Source organism: Petaurus breviceps, unplaced genomic scaffold (genome assembly GCF_028583685.1).
Source record: "Petaurus breviceps papuanus isolate PSGF00001 unplaced genomic scaffold, PetGlider_PUasm1.0 118, whole genome shotgun sequence".
Taxonomy (NCBI): Eukaryota; Metazoa; Chordata; class Mammalia; order Diprotodontia; family Petauridae; genus Petaurus; species Petaurus breviceps.
Genome location: NW_027185616.1, coordinates 24,154,588 through 24,175,290, shown reverse-complemented (window position 1 = coordinate 24,175,290; position 20,703 = coordinate 24,154,588). Strand labels below are relative to the sequence as shown.

The window sequence follows — 20,703 nt, the reverse complement described above, 5'->3', positions numbered from 1 at the left end:
TTCCTTCCTTCCTTCCTTCCTTCCTTCCTTCTGGAGGGGGAAGGCAAGGCAATTGGGGTTAAGTGACTTGCCTCAAGTCACACAGCTAATAAGTGGGTCATGTATCGGAGGTCAGATTTGAACTCAGGTCCTCCTGACTCCAGGGTCAGTGCTCTATTCACTGTGACACCTAGCTAGCTACCCCTGACAGATCTTTTCAATCTTTTGCCTTTTGAATGTTATGGCTGCCTTTGAGTTCATTCTTAAATGATATCAAGAGGATATGGCTTAATTGGGCCATACTTCAAGCTTTCTGTACACTCACTTTCCCCTTTGCTGCTCCTTACTGTTTTGTGAGGTGATACATTTCATCATTTTCACCATTCATCTTTGTAAAATTTTACAAATAAGTTTATAGTCTAAGATGGTGTTGCACTTGGCCGCCATATCTATCTTCTTGGCAATGACATGACGTGTTTGTTGGCTGAGATGATGTCTAGGTTTTCTTGATATTCTTGTACCCACTGCTTTACTTCAGTTAAATTTCTGTAAAAATGGTAATAATCCACATGGATGTCTGTTCCTTCAGCCATTTCCCATGTTTTTTCAGCAACAACAGCTTGCTTAAATAAGACCAGGTTTGAATTATTTTGATTTTATGCCACATCTCATTTTTATTCTTTTTTAATATTTGCTGTTGATTTTGATCTCAACTCTGATATGTTGATGGTATGAGTTAGAGACAGATAATTCAGAAAATACTCCTATATTTTTAACCAGTTATTTCCTTTCCAATAAGATTTGGTCAGTTTCATTTTTGTATACTTACATGGATGCCCCAAGGGCCTGCTCTTCTTCTTTTTTAATTAAATTTTATTTTCTTGGGTTTTTTTTTCATTTCTTAAATGCTTTAATAACTTCTGATTTACAACATTCATTTCTTCCACATTTTGAGTTACAAATTTTCTCCCCGTTTTTCCCCTGCCCATCGTCCCAAAATAGCAGTCCCACAGCATATCCCCTCCTCCAATCTGCTCTCTCCCATATCTTCTCCCATACCCCTTTTGACTTTTCTAGTAGGGCATGGTGGTTTTAAACATTTGATTTTAAAACTTTGAATTCCAGATTCATTCCCTTCCTCCCTTGTCACCCACCCTTACTGGGAAGATAAGCAGTTCAGTATAGGTTGTACATGTGTAGCTAATGGAAAACATTAACATAGTAGATATAATGTAAAAGACTGACTATATTTCCCTCCCTTCTATCCCACCTCCCACTTGTTCTATTCTCTACTTTGATCCTGTCCCTTTTCAAAAGTGGGTGCTTCCAACTTCCCTCACCCCCCAGCCTGCCCTCCATTCCAAGATCCCCCCCTCATCCACTTACCTCCTACTTTCCTGTAGGGTGAGATACCCTATTTAGTGTGTATTTCATTCCCTCCCCAAGCCAAATTCAATGAGAATAAGGTTGACCCATTCCCTTTTGCCTTCCTATTCTTCCCCTCCATTGTAACCATTTTCCCTTGCCTCTTCTATAGGAGATAGTTTACCCCCTTCTGTCTCTCTCCATCTCTTCTCATTATATTCCTGTCTCACCTCTTAATTTAACCTTTTAAGTATCATCCCTTCCTATTAAATTGGTCCTGTGCCCTCTATCTAGGTATACCTGTAAACATATATACACATATGTATTCATATGCCCGTATACCCTCCAATACAGGCATATATATATATAATTTCTATTCCCTTCAACTACTTTCATACTGAGAAAAGTTTCAGCATTTACAATTATCGTTTTTCCATGTAGGAATGTAAACAGTTCAACTTTGATAAGTTCCTTATGATTTCTTTTCCCTGTTTACCTTTTCATGCTTCTCTTGCTTCTTATATCTGAATGTCAAATTTTCTATTCAACTCTGGTTTTCTCATCAAGAATGCTTGAAAGTCCTCTATTCCACTGAATGACCATATTTCCCCTGAAACATGATACGCAGTTTTGCTGGGTAGGTGATTCTTGGTTTTAATCGCTGCTCCTCTGCCCTCTGGAATATCATATTCCAAGCCCTTCGATCCTTCAGTGTAGAAGCTGCCAGATCCTGAGTTATTCTGATTGTGTTTCCACAATATTCAAATTGTGTCTTCCTGGCTGCTTGTAATATTCTCTACTTTATCTGGGAATTCCAGGACCTGGCTATAATATTCCTAGGAGTTTTCTTTTTGGGATCTTTTTCAGGAGGTGATTGGTAGATTCTTTCAACCTCTATTTTGCCCTCTGGTTCTAAAACATCAGGGCAATTTTCCTTGAGAATTTCTTGGAGGATGATTTCTAGGTTCTTTTTTTGATCATGGCTTTCAGGTAGTCCAATAATTTTTAAATTCTCTGTCCTGGATCTATTTTCCAGGTCAGTGGTTTTTTCCCATGAGATATTTCACATTGTCTTCTATTCTTTCATTTGTTTGGATCTGTTTAATAGCATCTTGATTTCTCATAAAGTCATTAGCTTCCATTTGCTCCATTCTAATTCTGAAGGAATGATTCTCTTCAGTGAGCTTTTGAGATTCTTTTTCCATCTGGCACATTTGGCTTTTTAAGGCATTCTTCTCCTCATTGCCTTTTTGAGCCTCTTTTGCCATTTGAGTTAGTCTATTTTTTAAGGTGTTATTTTCCTCAGCCAGGCTGTTGACTCTCATTTCATATTTTTTTTACATTGTTCTCATTTCTCTTCCCAATTTTTCCTCCACTTCTCTTATCTGCTTCTTAAGGTCCTCTATGGCCTGTAACCAGCTCGTATTTTTCTTGGAAGCTTTTGGTGCAGGAGTTCTGACTTAACTGTCTTTCTCCTGTTCCATGATTTGATCCTTTTTGTCCCCCAAATAGGAGTCTAATGTTGGATTCTTCTGTTTGCTTTGCTTCCTTTGCCTGATCATGTTGCCATTCAATTACTTGACTTTTGGGCTTTTTGTCACAGTAGGACTCTGCTACCAGACAGGGGAGCTTTCGTCCCAAAACGTTGTGGTTTTCTCAGCTGCCGGAGGTATTAGTTGTGTGCCCTCTCTGAGGTCTCCACACACTCTGGCAAGCTGGACACACACCCCAGGACCTCTACCCTACACTGCAATCCAGATCCAAGAAGGTTAAAGCAAAAGCGATTACCCCTCAGACTGGTGCTTGGTCCCCCTACGCTCCAGCAGGACAGGAGCTGATGCTGCCACATCGCGCTGGATGGCTGTGCCAGCGTCTCAGTGGCTTCTCACCCCGGGGGCAAAAGCCGACGTACTCCCCACTATGGGGTCCCAAAGTCCAGACTGCACTGACCTCTCACTTTGTCCTTTGCATCTATGTGTTGATAATTCTGGAAATGGCCAAGCTGCTGCTGATCTGCAGTCCCTCCAGCCGGCAGCTGGTCAGGCCCACTCTGGGGCTAAAGCCTTGGCGTGGGGCTGGGCTCAGCTCCCAGAGCACTGCGCTGGCCGATTCCTGTCGGCCTGCTGGGCTGTCCTCAGCGGGAGGTTAGCTTCTCTGTGTCATTTTGTGGGTTCTGCAGCTCCAAAGTTTGTTCAGATGCCCCTTTTACATGGACTGGAGGTGGTGAGAGCCAGAGCTGCACTGAGGTCCTGTTTCTATCCCTGCTGTTCTTCTTGAAGAAAATATTAATGATATATAAGCTTTTGGCTTCTTTGAAGTCTTTGGCCTTTTTGTCCCCCAAATATTTTTTTATATATTATAAAAAAATTATTTCTTGGTTTGCAAACAATTTTCCAACATCTCTTTTATCCATAAACACTATGCCACATTTCACTTGAAGTGAACAATTATCAAAGTATATGCTGACCTAACTCAGAGGGTCTTACTAAGTCCTTTTAGAATTTCTCTAGTTCTTCATTTTCTGTAACTGATTACGTAATTACATACTTAAGCTGTATTTAGAAGATTAAATAATTGCAATTCTCTTTATATCGATCTTTTTGTTTATTCTCATCATAAACACATGAAGATGATGAAGTATTCTATGAAATTAGGTTCCTTTTGTCTTTGGACATACAATAAAACCAACACCAATAACTCAACTTGTGACTCAAGCCTTCCACTTCATATCAAGCTCTTTTTGTCTTTTGGTTTTTGATAGGGGGTCAGACATGGAGTCTGAAAGAACTAGGTTCAATCTCACTTCTCACACATATTAGCCATGTGTCCCTGGGGAAATTGCTTCTCAGTGTTCTGGGCAACTCTCTGAGACTATAAGTTTCAGAGAAAGTACCAACTTGTACTGAATGTAAAAGAAATTTCTTCATTTGGCACCAGAAAGATTAATCTGGACGGACTGTATGGAATGGATTGGAGAGAGCTGACTCTGGAAGCTGGAAGCTCCAATGGAAAGTAGTTACATTAATAATATCAATCATGGGTCCAGTCACTGTCACTGTCATTCTTTTAGCAAGAATGTCAATATTGCTATGATTCAGTTCCTCAAGCAGTCAGATGACTTGTTGGTCATTATCCAAGGATCTCACATTTAGAGTACAAACAGTGAAGTTCATGTTTATAGCTAGTCTATAAAGTGACGCTATTTAGTACCAGTCTGCCACCATGACTGTGGAAACAGAAGGTGGCTACATACGACTGAGGGCCATTTTGTATTTTTTCTTGTTTTATGGGCTTCCAAAACTGGGAAAAAAAAATTACTACCAAGAAGCCTGTCTATCCTTAATCGAGGCTGATCCCTAGAAAGCAGATACAATCTGTTACTAGCCTTATATTCAAAGCCTTTCTAGCACGTAGCAGAACCTGCCAAAGCTTGTGCTCTGCCAGGATCACCTCTGACAACTCAGGGTCCCCTCTGTACCACCATGAAACACTGGAATAGGACTTCTGTGGGATACACAAAGGAATTTAATACATAATTATTGGCTCGAATTTGACTCAGCCTTAACGCAGACACAAAATGCTTTTCCACATCATTATGACAATTCACTTTTTTTTCTTTTTTGCTTTTTGGAGGAGAAGGTAGGGCAATTGGGGTTAAGTGACTTGCCCAAGGTCACATGGCTAGTTTTTGTGTTAAGTGTCTGAGGCCAAATTTGAACTCAGGTCCTCCTGACTCCAGGGCTGGTGCTCTATTCACTGCACCACCTAGCCGCCCCAGACAATTCACTTTTAATCTAATATTAACCCTAAACTTCTCCAAACACATCTGCTCAAATGTGAATATGTAGTCACATGTTCCCAGTCATTCTAATGGAATAACATAAGTTACTTGAGCTTGCACCTTAACAAAAGAAAGAAGACTGAAAAATATTTATTAATTTAAATATGTACTATTTGAAGGAAAGCGAAATATGGGGGTTGACAGTTGTGAAACTCTAGCACAATGATTTCCTTTTAAAACACACCCTGCCATGAATGACAGAAATATGACATAGTTGATAATTCAACCAAATAAAAAACCCTCTAGATTCAAAGTCTGTGTTTATCTGCAAATGTCTTAGAAAGGAAGTAATAAATGGTACCAAGAACAGTACTGAGAGTCATAAATACTTGGATTTTTCTGTACAAGACTGCAAAGGTACTTACTGGCCTTCCTCTGAATACAAATGAAAAGTAATAGGTTCTGAATACCTAGGGTCTCAAACGCCACTCTTTATCGTGCTGACAACGGGAAGTCTTTGAAAGCTTTGGAACAGGGGTGCAGTATGATAGGAATGATGTTGCAGAAAGATTAATCTGTCAGGACTGTGCAGGATGAATTGAAGAAAGGAGAGTCTGAAAGTTGAAAAAGATGCACTAGAAAACAATGACATAAATCTAGATATGAATAGAGATGGGGATGAATTAGGATGTTAATTCTGTAGGAAAGCAAGAGAAGGGACAAATACTAGAGATAGTTAGAAAATATCTCTTGGAAAGAAAGGACTTTTCTCCATCTAATTTTCACTTTGTTCCAAAAATGAGAAAAGGTCTAATAAATCCCTTCAACCTGATACGGAAGAATCTTAGAATTTTATTGTACTGGTCAAGGAAAGAGGGTATTGGGGAGAGGGGAGTGAGTCAAAGACAAAACTTCATAAAGCCTAAGTGACTGGAAGAATGATAATTGAGAGAGGTGAAAGAGGTGCAGTCAGAAAGTGAGGAAATCTAATAGGATGCTGGAGTCTCCTAAAACCTATGGGAGGGGAGACTTTCAAGAAGAAGGGAGCTGTGTAACAGGACTGACTTCTGCAGAAGGGCTGAGAAAAAGCAACTGAATTCAAGCATTAGGAGATTGCTGGTGATTTCTGGGGAAAGTAGCTTTGGTGCAGTGGGGCTGCAGCGTTCAGCCCCTGCAGCCATTGTCCAGGGAAGCTGTCATTCGGTGGGGGTTTGACCTGTCAACTGTTTCTGCAGGTGCTATGGATCTCCTGCTGCCTCAGCAACCACAACGATTGAAAATCCGGAAAAGAAAGTCCTCATCACGAACATCTTTGGCACTGTCATATGGATACCCGTCAGAAACACATATGGTTTTATCAGTGGAAATAACATCAGAGAAGATGACTTATCACCATCCTCTTTGCTGAGGCAGACTAAGGACCATAGGGCTTTTCCGGCTGACCTGAGTCTTGAAATCTCCCATATGTTTGTGTTGTCTCCCCCCCCCCCCCGTTAGGATGAGAGCAGGGACTTGTTCTGCTTTTCTATCTGTATCCCCAGCAATTATCCCTGTGATCTGCACATAATTCATTCAATAAGGAACAAGTGGGTGGTGAGGTTGTAAAGGCGTCAAACAGATGTACTCACTAGGCTTCCCAATGAAAGGAGGAAAAGCCATTGAGAGAGTCATAGGAAGAGCAGAGTCGAGTGAAGGCACTTTTCTTTTTTCAAAGACTTCAGATACCTTCCAACGTGTGCAGACAGAAAGCAAGCCAGTGAAAAAGTTCAAGATTAAAGCATAAATGAGAGAGCAATGTCCTTGAGAAGGATAGACATGTTGGGTTACATCCCCAACAGTACTGCATATGGCACCTGCTACAAGACAGCAGATAGGTTAACAAAGAGAAAGTACAGGCAAAATGCTTATTAAAATGAAGCTGAATAGATAGCATTCTGTTGACTTTGTTAATATTTATTAACTTTATGCTTTATATATGTATATATATATACACACACACACACATGTGTATGTGTGTATTACATGTCCTTGTCTCCCCCATTAGATTATAAGATTTTGGGGCAGCTAGGTGGCACAGTGAATACAGCTCTAACCCTAGAGTCAGGAGGACCTGAGTTCCAATCTGGCCTCAGACACTTAACACTTACTAGCTGTGTGACCTTGGGCAAGTCACTTAACCCCAATTGCCCTGCCTTCCCCCCTACAAAAAAAATTTTTAATTAAAAAAATTTTGGAAAATACAAGATTTCTCTAAGCAGGGAGGGTTTTATTCTTGGTACTTGTATCCCCAGTGCCTGGCACACAGTAGGTGCTTAATAAATATTTGTTGACTGACTTAAATAAAGGCAGTACAATTGGAAAGACTGTCTGATATCCCAAGAATTGGGTTTATGGTATGAGGTGGGGTGGCAACATGCAGAATATATGTCTTTGCTATGTGGATTATTGCAGTATACAAGACTACTAGGGAAGGTGGGTTTGGAGTTTTCAGTGTTTTCCGTGAGGAGTAAAGCAGCCTCAGTGTTCCAGGACTGTATCAAGTTAAGGGTTTTTGTCAGGCTGTGTCTCATGTATGCAACAGAATGGTGATGAGATGGAGACAGGTGGCAGCTGTACTGAAAAGCAGGGGAAATGGTAAGGGCACCATCTGATGGTAGAAAAGAAGAGAGAAATGAGGGCCTTTCCCTTCTTGTCTCATTTCTGCTGTCTGTGAGTTTTCAACACAACCCTCCTTTCATAAAATCAGAGCTCTAGAGTTGGAAGGGACCTTAGAAGTTGTCATCGAGTCCAACTCCTCATCTAACTGATGAACAGCCTGTAGCTCGGGGTTGTGACTTACAAGCAATAGGCAACACTGGGATTTGAACCTGGTCCTGTGACTGCCAATTCTGCATTCCATTTATTAAGCTTCCATTCAATACCAGGTATTACACCAGGTACTGGAAATTCAAATATGAAAAATGACCCCCTTCTCTGCTCTCAGAGAATAAACAGGGGATTAAACACCTATACAAAATGAGGGAGAACATGAAGGAAGCTGCAAGTCACTCCTGAGAAAATCATGAATTTCAGGCTCTAAGTATCAGGCATTGAGCTAGGTGCTAGAAATCTAGAAATTTAAGGCGGAAAAATGGCATAATCTCTTCGCTTAGGGAGTGGGCACAGACTGAACATGATTAAGTGTGCTGCAAGGGAGAAGGTGTATAAAATCACAAGTAACTCCTGAAGGGATCAGGCAAGCATAGGCACCCAGAACTGTCACTGCTGTGGGTAAAAAAAAAAAAAGCCATAATTTAACTGCACTTTCTATTGGCTGATCTATCTGCATCTTGTAGCAGGTGCCATTGGCAACCCATCATTTCTATCCCCCTCAAGGACTCTCAATTTATGCTTTAATCTCTAGCATCTTCACTGGCTTCCCTTCCATCTGCACATATCCACAGGTATCTGAAGTCTTTGAAAGCATATACTATAAAAGGGTCAAAGACCCATGTGTACAGAAGTATTTACACAGCACTTTCTGAGGTAGCAAAGAAGCAGGATTTCATTAATTGGGGAATGACTGAACAAATTATGGTATAGGAATATAAAGGAATATTATTACAACCTAAGAAATGACAAATATGAAAAATTCAGAGAACCCCAGGAAGACTTATATGATCCGATGAAAAGTGAAATGAGTAGAACCAGGGATACAATTCACACAATGACTACAAGATGGAAAGGAAAACAACTCTGGTAGACTGCTGAATGCTAATCAAAGTAATGACTAATCATGACTTCAGAAGACTGTTGTTGAAGAAAATACAGAAGACAAAAGGGAGTTCGAGAGGAACATATGGCGATTTTGTTACTCCCTTGTTAAATTTATTAAAAACAAAGAGAAATTCATGATTGCATAGCAAATAACTCTTTTTTGTTCCCAGTATATTGAAATATCCAAGCTTCTTAGCAAAATTGAGGAATATGGACAGAGACTAGAACTGTGATTTCACTGATAACAAGGAACTCCCATTTGAGCATGCTCCTATCAATGTATTTTAGAACAACTTAGAGACTTATCATTAAGAGGTTAAATGATTTGCCAAAAGTCACACAGCCAGTATGTGTCAGAAGCAAGTCATGAACCCAGGTTTTTCTAGCTTCAAGGCCAGCTTTCTGGCCACCAGACCAGGGGTGTCAAACACAAACAGAAAATGATCTCTGCATACTGACTTAGAAAACCACAAATTAGCATTATCTATGTTTTACTGTATTTTCATTTATTTATTTATTTAAAAGCAATCGGGGTTAAGTAACTTGCTCAAGGTTACACGGCCAGTTATTTCTGGGTGTGGTGCTAAGTATCTGAGCCCGGATTTGATCCCCAGGTCATCCCAACACTGGAGCCGGTGCTCTTACTCGCTGAGCCACATGGCCGCCCCATTTTCATTTATTTTGTAAAATATTTCCCAATTACAATTTAATCTGGTTCTGGCCACAGTCAGAAGTTTCGTGAGCTGTATGCTGCACACCAGGAACTTGACATTTCTAAACTGCATCATGTTATCTTTCTAAAGGTACAAAAGAAGATATACATATAAATACATCTATATGTATTTTTATATTAGACAAGGTCAATGTGTTGAATTTTTTTCCTTCTATTTGGGCAAGAAAGTTAGTGGATACTAAGAGATGCCAAAAAAACCCACAACAATAAAAGAATCTGGAATTTATGGGCATAATTCAGAAGGCCTTTAGAAACATACGTCTTTAGGAACAAGATGAAATAGCTATTTTTTTTTCTGTTTCTATAAAAATAGATCAATTTATTTATTCATGGAGATTATGGGCCAACCATAAAAAACTACTTCTGAAAACAAAACATAAAAATCATCGCCACTATTAAAAACCTTCTGATCAATAAAGAAATATTCATTATTATTCATGAAAAGCCTCAATATTTCATGCTGCAGACCACTAATTCTCAAGTATTTTTATCATTCAACTCCAAACTCTCTTCTACCCTATTTTCTCAAAAAGGGTTCTGTGTCCTAAGGGAGGATTTCCTATAATCCAACTCCAATGAATGGCATCAAATCAAAAAAGTACTTTTTATAAACCATTCTCTCTGCTGATTCTGACCTAAAGAGATTTTTGCAGTCTTTAAGCTGCTTCTTGGGATGTGGGCACCTTTAAAAGCTAAGCACTCTCTTTTTTTCCAGTCAAGGGAAAAACGAATTTTATTAAAGATTCACCATATTGGGTCTAAACATTTGTGATGCTCCTATTGACAATTGGGCCAGACTTGTGCTAAACTGAATCTGAACGAGATTGAATTTTTTTTTTAATCACTGGAATATTTGGGGAGTGTGTGGGTGGAAGAGAAACTATCCCACAAAGTCTTAGCGCAGTTTAAACACTAAAATTGCACTAAGACTTTTGGGATACCCCATAAGCAACTATTAAAGAAAAATTCAGATTATCCACATCCAAAAGCTCTCTTGCGCTTCTGTTTTTGACGGTTCAGAAAAGAGTCTGAAGGAAGAGGACACAAACCCATAAAAACATCATTCCTCTGGAGGTCTCTCATCAACTTTTCCATTTCTTGTCTTAGCCTGCCTAGATGAAAGTGTCTCAGTCCCTCCCATCTCCCCACAGGCCCATATTCCTCTTTCCAATCTTCCCTGGTTCATGATAGAATATGGGAAGGGGGCCATAAGAATCCTCCATAGCTTTGGAATTGAGGGATAGCTTTTGGAACAGTGTCCTATTAGGGCAATGAGCAGAAAAGGGGAGGGGATGATTAGAAACCTACAGAAAGTGTACAAATAAATCCAGTAAAAAAAAAAAAAAACTAATGTTATCTGGTACCTGAAAATTTGTGGTCAGCAAGGTAAAAGAAGGACTTACTGGATGCTGAGTTCTCTCACTTCAATGGGTGTGAAGCCCCATTCTGTGGCCAGTTTTTCTTGCTGGGAAGCGTGTTCCAAAAACACTATCTTTAAGGGAAGAAAAAAGAGTCACGAAGTTAATATATATATACATATACATAATACATACATTATATATTTGCTATTTAATATATGTCTTTTGGAATGAGTTCATTTTGGAATGAGTTCAATGGAACAAAATTAATAAGCTATTGACAACTATCTGGGTAGATTTTTTTTAATTAAAAAATCATATTTCTATCAGTTGACAAGTATATATTAAGCATTTGCTGTATTGCCAAGCTAAGTGCTGGAAGTACAGGCACAAAGAAAAACAGCCCCTGTCCTCCAGGAGTTAACACTCTAGAGGAAAGATAGCACATAAAGGAAGATGAAAAGTGGGAGCGGGAAGGATGGGCAGGGACAAAGGTATCTCAGCCTCCTGGAATGAAAGAGGGAGAGACATGAGACATGGCTGGCCTGGATGCCTGCCTTAAATGGAGGTTCTGGGAACAGCCAATCAATTGGTAAATATTTATTCACTGTGCTAGTATCTGGGGACTCAAAAAAAATGAAATCATTTCTACTCATAATGAATTTACTTTCTAATGGAGACAGAAGGTAAATATAAAGTTAATACATGCATACACACGTAGATGATACAGTGGATAGAGTACCAGGCCCAGAGCCAGGAAGACCTAACTTCCTGAGTTCAAATCTGACCTCAGACACTGACTAGCTCTGTGACCCTGGGCAAAGTTTGCCTCAGTTTCCTCATCTGTAAAATGATCTGGAGAAGAAAATGGCCAAGAAAACCCCAAATACGGTCAGGAAGAGTTGGACATAACTAAACAACAAAATGAGGGCCTGAATTAAGGTGGTACCTTTGGATAATTATATTTCTGATAGTTATATCTCTGGTTTCCTAACTGGACTGTTAGCAATTAAAAATATCTGAAAATCATAGTTCAAATATTTTTTAGGAAAGGACAACCAAACATTTAACAAATATTTATTGAAACCACACTGTGCACTGGAAGGAGCCCTGGGTTAGAAACCAAAGGTCTTGGGTTCAAATTCCAGCTCTGATTTATACAACTTTTGTGACCCTGAACAAATTATATATTCTCACTGGGCCTCAGTTTCCTCATCTGTAAAAAGAAAGGCTGGACTATATGACCTCTGGGGTTTTCTAAATCTTATTATGTAAGTCCTTCTGTTAGCTTTATAGTTTGGAAGATATAAACCTGCCCTAAAGGAATTTACAATGCTATTGGGGAGAGAAAACACACACACACACAATGCAAAGTAGCAGATAATAAATACCACTCAATAGTAAGTACTTACTGGAGTTCAGAATAGAGAGATCACTGTGGGTTAAAGTGGTCAGGGAAAGATGCCTGGAGAAGACGTACCTGGGAAGGTGGCTGGGATTTGCATTTGCAGAGGTAGGGAGAGGAAACAGTATGAGTAGAGTAAACAGAGGCAGTTCTATGAACATGTCTGTGGTCCAGAGATTCTGGAAGGCAGGGTTTTAGGGAGGAATAACGACATTGGTTCACATCTATATAATGTTTTAAGAATTGCAAAGATTCATTACCTCATTTGGTCCTCATAAGAACCCTTTGAGCTAAGAACTATCATGCCCATTGCAGGGCACATAGATGAGGCTCAGAAAGGCTTCTTGCCTAGGGTCACTCAGCTATTCTATATGTATAGAATATATAGAATATAGAAAACATAGAGGATTTGATATTTAAGAGCAAGTGATCTCTTCTTCATGGACTCTCTGCCATCAGAAAAATATTATTACATTTGGGAAACAAAGAATAGTAATGCAGGGAGAAACAGCCAGCATGGCAGGATAAATAAAAAACTGGTGTCTAAATTAGGAAGATCTAGGCTCAAGTCCTGTATATATCTGATATATCCTTGGCAAGTAATCTAGGCAATTCCCTAAGACAATAGGTTACAGAGAGGGTACTGAGTAGCATTGGGAGAATGAGTTTCCCCTTTTTGAGAGTTCTCTACCTGATCCCAATAAATCAAGTATTTATTGACCACCTACTATATGCCAGGTCTTGTACTTGGGGATGCAAGAACAAGGAATGAAATAATCCCTACTTGCAATGAGTGTACATTTTTTTCTTTTGCTTTTTGGAGAGCAAGCGGGGTTAAGTGACTTGCCCAAGGTCACATGGCTAGTTTTTGTGGTAAGTGTCTGAGGCCAGATTTGAACTCAGGTCCTCCTGACTCCAGTGCCGGTACTCTATTCATTGCGCCACCTAGCTGCCCCGGTGAGCATACATTCTAATGGAGGAGACAAATAGATATAGAAATATATGTATGTACATATTTATTTGCCTATATAGTTAATAAACACAAACATATAGGGGTAGTTAAATACAAGTAAGTGGGGAATGACTTTGGGTAGAAGATGGTGCTTTAAGTGTTTCTCAAAGAAAGACAAGAATGATGTCAGGGAGAACTGAGAAAGTCATGCATTCTAGGCATGGGAGATGGCCAGGGCAAAGGTATGGAGATGGAAGTTGCAGGTTGTGTGCAATAGAAATGGTGGGAAGGCCAGACTAGCTAGATCAGAGTATGGAAAAAGGAGTAATGCACACCCTACAAGCCTGTAAACTTGCCATGCAAGCAAGCTAGCACCATAACAGGCCACACACAGCCCTATCCTTGAAGGCACAGCTCCTTCTCGGTCAGACATACATGAAGCGTGTCTTTAGACAGTTAAGTTGTTCCTTTAGTCAAACACATCCGTGTGTTCTAAAGCCTGAAATTAAAGATACTTGGGATGAGCAATAATGAAAATGCCAGAGATACTAATGCCAAACATGGATGAGTAATGGCTGTCAGCTAATGCTCGGGATCGTTGGAAGATACAGCCTTGAAACACCAGATGGAACATTTGGGCAACTAGCCTGTCGCTATGAAACAGTGTGGAGCCAACCTCAAGCCACAGTGCCAGTCACTGTCAAAAGCTGCCAGAAGAGGGCAAGGAGGTAAAACCAGAAGGATCAGTGAGCATCATACAGGAACGAGAAACGCCACTGTACACCAGCTCACATCAAATCATTTAAGACAAAGCTGATGATAGATTTAGAGCTCGGAGGGACCTTGAACATCATTGGTATAGTCCAACCCCAGACTTAAAGTAATTCAATCCAGTCATTTAATAAGGATAAGTATATACTGAGGGTAAGCATTACCCACTGCACTGTGCCAGGTGCTGGAAATACAAGGACAAAAATGATCATTCCTGCCCTCAAGAAGCTTCTGTTCAACTAGGGTGGAACAACATATGACAGATAAGTAAATGCAAATATATGTTTGAAAATGCAACATAATTATTAGGGAAAGCAAACACTAATAATTAGGGGAAACAGAGAAAGCACTTGAGCTGAGCCTGGAAGACAGTTAGGTTTTGGAGAGGCAGAAGTGGGAAGGGAAAACATTCCAAGCTCTGGAAATAGCCTGTGCAAAGGCATGATGGCAGGGAATAAATTGGTATATATCTGAGGAATATGAAGTAGGCCAGTTTGGATAGACCATGCAGCGTGTGAAAAGGAGTAATGTTCATACACTCTGAATAGATAGCTTGAAGCTACACTGAGAGGGCTTTAAAGTCTAAGCAGAGAAATTTGTATTTTATTCTAAAGATAATGGGGAACCACAGAAGTTTCTTGAGCAGGTGACTGACTGGTCACAACTGTTTGTGATTTTGTGATTAATTCTGATTTGGCAGTTGTATGGGGAATGGAATGAAGAATACAGAAGCTAGAGACTAAATCAGTAGTCTAGGGGAGAGGTGTTGAGGGCTTGATTGTTGCAGTATGGTGGTATGAGTAGAGAGGAGATGAATGCAAGAGGGATGGAAATAAAATTGATAAGATTTGGCTAATGATTAGATATGGAGGATAAGGAAGAGTAAAGAGTTAAAGCTGACTTCAAGATTGTGAATCTGGGTTATTGGAAGAATAGTGAAACCCTGACACAAAAAGAAAAATTAGGTAGATTTGGGGGGTTAAGGGAAAGGTACTGAGTTCTAGTTCTGACAAGTTGAGATTAAGATGCCTATGGAACAATCAGATGGAGATGCTGAGGAAGAGGTTGATTACATGGGAAGAGAGAAAATCAAGATTACCACAAAGCTAGAAGAATACAAATGAGAAAGAGATGCAACACACAACTAAAGTGACTCCAACAGGACCTATTGCTATTGATGTTAAAAATGAGAAATGGACAGAAGAAAAGAAATTAATACTTGTTATGAAAATCCCACACAGAAGTTTAACAGATATAAATCAATGGCCATTACAAGGAAACTCAACATTTCTAAAGCCTGCCTTAACAAAATGCAAAGAAAAGAAAAAGAGATCGTATATAATTGTATATATCTGAAAATTTTTGCTACTAGCTAGCTCCTGAACAAAAGCTGTATATACTGATTTTGTCTAGCTCACCCTGGAACTAAATCTTCCTTCTTCATTCTCTTTACAATTTTGGGGAATTAATGTGATTTCTGTCTTTACGTACATAGTTGTCAGTGTATATACCGTTCTTTCTGTTTGCTTTTCTTCAATGAGTAACACTTAAATGTAAGTTTGCTCTTCTGCTTTTGAATTTCTTATATTTCTTATTTATCATTGCAAATAATATTTCATTTTATCACCATGCCATCATTTGTCCAACCATTCCTCAATTAAAACAACCTAGCTTGTTTTGAGTGTTTTGCTATTATCAGTAAGACTGCTCAGAATATTTTTGCATAGATAAGCTCTCTTTACCCTGCCTCACCTGCTTTTTCTTCCCCCAAGCTCAGCTTATGTTTCTAGTAATAGAATGACTAGGTTAAAACATGCTAATAATAAACAAAAATTCTTACTCTAAGCATATTTTTTTTCTAAAAAGTTGAACCAATCCACAACCCCACAATCAGTGTATTTTTGTGGCTGTTTTTTTTTTTTACCACACTCATACCAGAACTGAATTTGATCATCTTTCATTATCTCTGAAAGAGGCAACAGGGCAGAGTGAATGGAAAACCAGCCTAAAAGTCAGAAAGACATGGTTTCAAGTCCCACCGATAACACAAACTTGCTGTGCCACCCTGGGCAATTCACTTACCATCTCAGTACCCAAGGCAACTGGATAAGAACAGATGCTGCTGTTTGTCTGTGCTGGTAGAGGGAGTTCAATCACAGGTATCAGTGAAATCACAGGTACAGTGTCTAGCCCTTACCCCTTCATTATCCTGCCAATTCGATTGAGGGCAGAGTCGTAATTTGGGGGACTTAGGTGGGACAGTCCACCCATCAAGTGGATTTGGTTTCAAATTCTTTGTTATTCCCATAGCACTTGTTACAAATAGAACTTTATTGTTATTATCACTGTTATTGTTGTTAATATTATAGTTCACATTTACATAGCATTTTATGCTTTGCAAAGCATTTTACATGTATTCTCTCATTTTCTACTCACAACCCTGGGGAGATAGGGGCTTTTATTATAATTCTCATTTTACAGATGAGATAACTAAAACATACTGAGATTAATGACTGGCCCAGGGTTAGACAGTTTGTAAGTATGTGATGAAGGCTCTGAACTCTAAGCCTCCTGACTCTGAGTCTAGTAATCTGTTCCAGATGCCACATCTCTCACTTCTTCCACAATGCTGGCCAGCTTCTTTTTTTGGGGGGGAGGGGGCTTTTTGGAGAGGGGAGGGCAGGACCATTAGGGTTAAGTGACTTGCCCAAGGTCACACGGCTCGTTTTGTGTTAGGTGTCTAAGGCCGGATTTGAACTCGGGTCCTCTTGACTCTAGGGCAGGTGCTCTATTCCATCTTCTTTTCTTATCATACATTCCCCTGATAACATCTCCTCATTCCTTTGAGTTCTTTGAAGTTCCTTCTTCTTCCTCCCACGTTCCAGCCTCCTCACCCCAACCACACTCCACTAGATGATATTCATTTTCAAGTCTCCAGATACCAATTTTCTACCTCTCCTACTCAAACAACAACACAGGTACAGTATTTGCATTTAAAAGCCTTTATTTCCAAGAGAAACTGGGAGACGTTAAAGGAGCTTGGCAATTTCTGAAAAGCAAACCAGCCCACTCTCTTTCTCCTGTTTAATTCTGGGCCCATCTCACTGTCCATTTGTACCTGGGTATAAGATACAGGAATGAATGATTTTTCATATGGCTTTTTTTATCATTCTCGGTCACGGTGAAGCTGTCGGCCATCTCAAAGTTAACACAGAGCTATGTTATCTTGCTGTTTAAGAAGAAAGGTTCCTTTTGCTTCTCAGAGCTAGAGGATGCATTCCACCCCCTCTCCATTTCTTTGTATCTTTAATGTTGGAATTGAGGGCATCTTCATTTCAGTCTCTCTCCATCACATTAATTACAAAGTCACTCCCTGTTTCCCCCCAGAAACTAAATGTTTGGCAGAATCTAATTCAAGGGTGTGCTCACAGAGTCTATTTTGGGTCTTTCTTGACTGTATTCGAGAAGTCGTGTGAGACAATAAAGGCAGACTTTCAGTCCTAAGTCTGTGCATCTGCCAAACAAAACCAAGGCTTTATTTCTTTAGTCTGGAAGAGCTTCATAAATAAACAAAACTGTGGTAACAGTTTCCAGGTTAAATTTATGAAGTCTGCCTCTAATAGGCCATTGCATTCATTCAACAAGTATTTCCATACAAAATGCCTATGTAAGTATATGTGGTCATATGTGTGTATGAGTGCATGTGTATGCATAATACATTCTTACAGTGTTGGAATGTTTTGAGTATAATCGTTTATTTGTATATCTTATACCATAATTGATTCCAAATGGTTGCATTATGTAAATATTTGTAAATCACATGTGTGGGCATGTATACATACATGTATGCGTGTATATATTCACACACAGAGGCAGTGTAACCTAGGAGATAGAGCTGGCTGTGAGGTCAAACTTATTTTAGTTTCAGCCCCATCTCTGCTAAGAACTAGCAGTGTGATCCTGGGCAAGTCACCCAACCTCTTGGTGTTACAGATAATTTTCTTTTCTTTTTTCTTTTTTTGCTTTTTGGAGGGGCAGGGCAATTGGGGTTAAATGACTTGCCCAAGGTCACACAGCTAGTAAGTGTTAAGTGTCTGAGGCTCGATTTGATTTGAACACAGGTCCTCCTGACTCCAGGGCTGGTGCTCTATTCACTGCATCACCTAGCCACCCCCCTATAGGTAATTTTCTAACACTATAAATTGCATGGAAGATGCCCATCTACATTAGTAGAGGGAGTTTCCTTATTTGGGAATTCCTTATTCCAATGACATCACAGGTCCAGTCCCCAGTCCTCTAGCCCTCCCTAGGTATACATTCTCATTCTTATTCTCTCTCTCTGTTACCCTCTTGTACATGTATGTGCACCCACACACCCATCGATACTTTAAGGTTACATTATTTCCATCACTACAGTGTATAATCCTTTTGTGCCTATCCCCCCCTGGGTCTCAATTTCTCCATCTGTAAAATGAGGTAGTTGGACTGCCCTTCCAGCTCTAGAACTAAGATCTTATGAAGACAGACTTGGTAGATTGTTATCCTCAACCTTCTTAGAATAGAGCTCTCCCTACTTAGCTAGGCTAGCCCCCAGATAACAGGTACACACTCTAATAGTAGACCGATTCTCAATGTCCTTCTAGCTTGGGAGGACCCACAAGAGTGGGTATTCTGCTGGTGCAGCTATTTAGACCTATGGGTCACCTTCCCGCAATGAGGCATCAGAAAAAGACATTAGTAAACAATAGTACACATATACACATACACATATATTTACATACACAGATACATATATATGTGGATACATATAATATCATCTATAGACACCACTGGAGCATTTTTTGAAATAAACCAAATGAACAGGAATTCTATCCTTATTTCCAGAAGAGTATTTTTTTAAGTGAATATATAAATATGCTATGTTCTGGGTGACATAACACTCCTTCACTTTTCATTTGGCTGTTTTCTTATGCTAGACCTAAAATAGCTATGACATTAAACTTATATGATGAACATATTGTCAACTTGGGTTGAGTTACCCATCACTTCTGGCGCTTATGAGGAGAGTGGAATAGTTAGTTCTATGACATTGCATGTAATCATAGATTTAAAGCTAGAAGGTAACCTAGTCAAACCTCTTTATTTTACAAATAAGGAAACAGGATAAGAGAGATTGCTGGCTCACAGTTGATGATGTTCAGTTGTTTTTCGTTGTGTCTGATTCTTTGTGACCCCATTTTGGGTTTTCCTGGCAAAGACCCTGGAATGGTTTACCATTTCCTTCTCCAGCTCCTTTTATAGATGAGAAAATTGAGACAAACAGGGTTAAGTGACTTGCCCAGAGTAACATGGCTAGTAAGAGTCTGAGGCTGGATGTGAACTCATGAAGACAAGTCTTCCTGACTCCAGGGCCAGAACTCTATCCACTGCACTACCTAGCTGCCCTATGTCATATATGTGAATAAGTAGCAGAACTTAGGTTCAAATCTCCAAATCCAACTGTTTTTTCCACGACAACACACTACGTGTGAACAGTTCATATATGTGTATGCTAGCCTACTTCACCCCCTTTCTAAGACAGAACACTCACTAAAGATCAGGGCTCCTGAGAACTTAGGTGTGCTCTACTACTCAAAACCTTTTCAAATGCAGAAAAACAGTAAGATCTAAAGAGAATGCTATTCACGTTCACTACTGAGGTCTTGAAAACCCTTAAGAGCTCTGCCTAGGTGCCATAGAAATACAGAGTACCCTAGAGCACGGTATTTTTAATGATCATCAATTGCATGGCACTGCAAAAGCATACCTTATTAATGGCATTATCCTCCTTGTAACACTCAAGAGTCGGAGCATGGAACATAATTCAGCACAACAATCTTGGAAGAATTAAAATTTCAAAAAATTCAAAAGGCACAGTGACTGTGTGTGGGCTGCATACTAACCACGACTTACATGTCATAAGTAAACAGAAAAAATATCTCTGAGGATCCATATAACTAGAAAAGAAGTCTATGATCTCACATGGGTGGGGGTCATTCCCCCACCAATGCAGAACACAAACTTTACTTGGTGAGCAAACTAAAATGTGATACCATAATAATAGCTAACATTTATATTTATGTTAGGAAGCTAGATGGCCCAGGAACAAGAATTCTGGCCCTAGAGTCAGGAAGACTCATCTTCCTGTGTTCAAATCTGGCCTCAGACACTTTCTAGCTGGGTGACCCTGGGCAAGTCACTTAACCTTGTTTGCTTCAGATTCCTCATCTGTAAAATGAACTGGAGAAGGCACACCACTCCAGTATTTTTGCCCAAAAAATCCCAAATGGGGTCATGGAGAGTCAGACACAACTGAACAGTACCCTTTACATAATAGCCTTAAGGTTTGCAAAGCATCTTATAAACCATTTCATTTGTGCTTCATAACAACCCTCTGAGATAGATGCAGTTATCAACATTTTGCATACAAAGGCACTAAGGTTGAGAGGGGTTAAGTGACACAGCTTCTAAGTGTCTCAGGCAGAATTCAAACTGAGGTCTTCCTCACCCTAATGAGAGAGAGAGAGAGAGAGACAGAGAGAGAGAGACAGAGAGAGAGAGAGA

General features: G+C 39.7%; 1 protein-coding gene across 2 annotated transcripts in view; it reads right to left on the bottom strand.

Annotated features, from left to right (window-relative positions):
• Positions 1-20,703, bottom strand: part of GDA (guanine deaminase) — a 188,476-nt gene that overhangs the window by 48,103 nt on the left and 119,670 nt on the right. For both annotated transcript variants that reach the window (XM_069087093.1, XM_069087103.1), the window contains exon 2: positions 11,018-11,106. In XM_069087093.1, the coding sequence (XP_068943194.1) occupies positions 11,018-11,106 (89 nt within the window). The remainder of the gene's footprint in view (positions 1-11,017; positions 11,107-20,703) is intronic.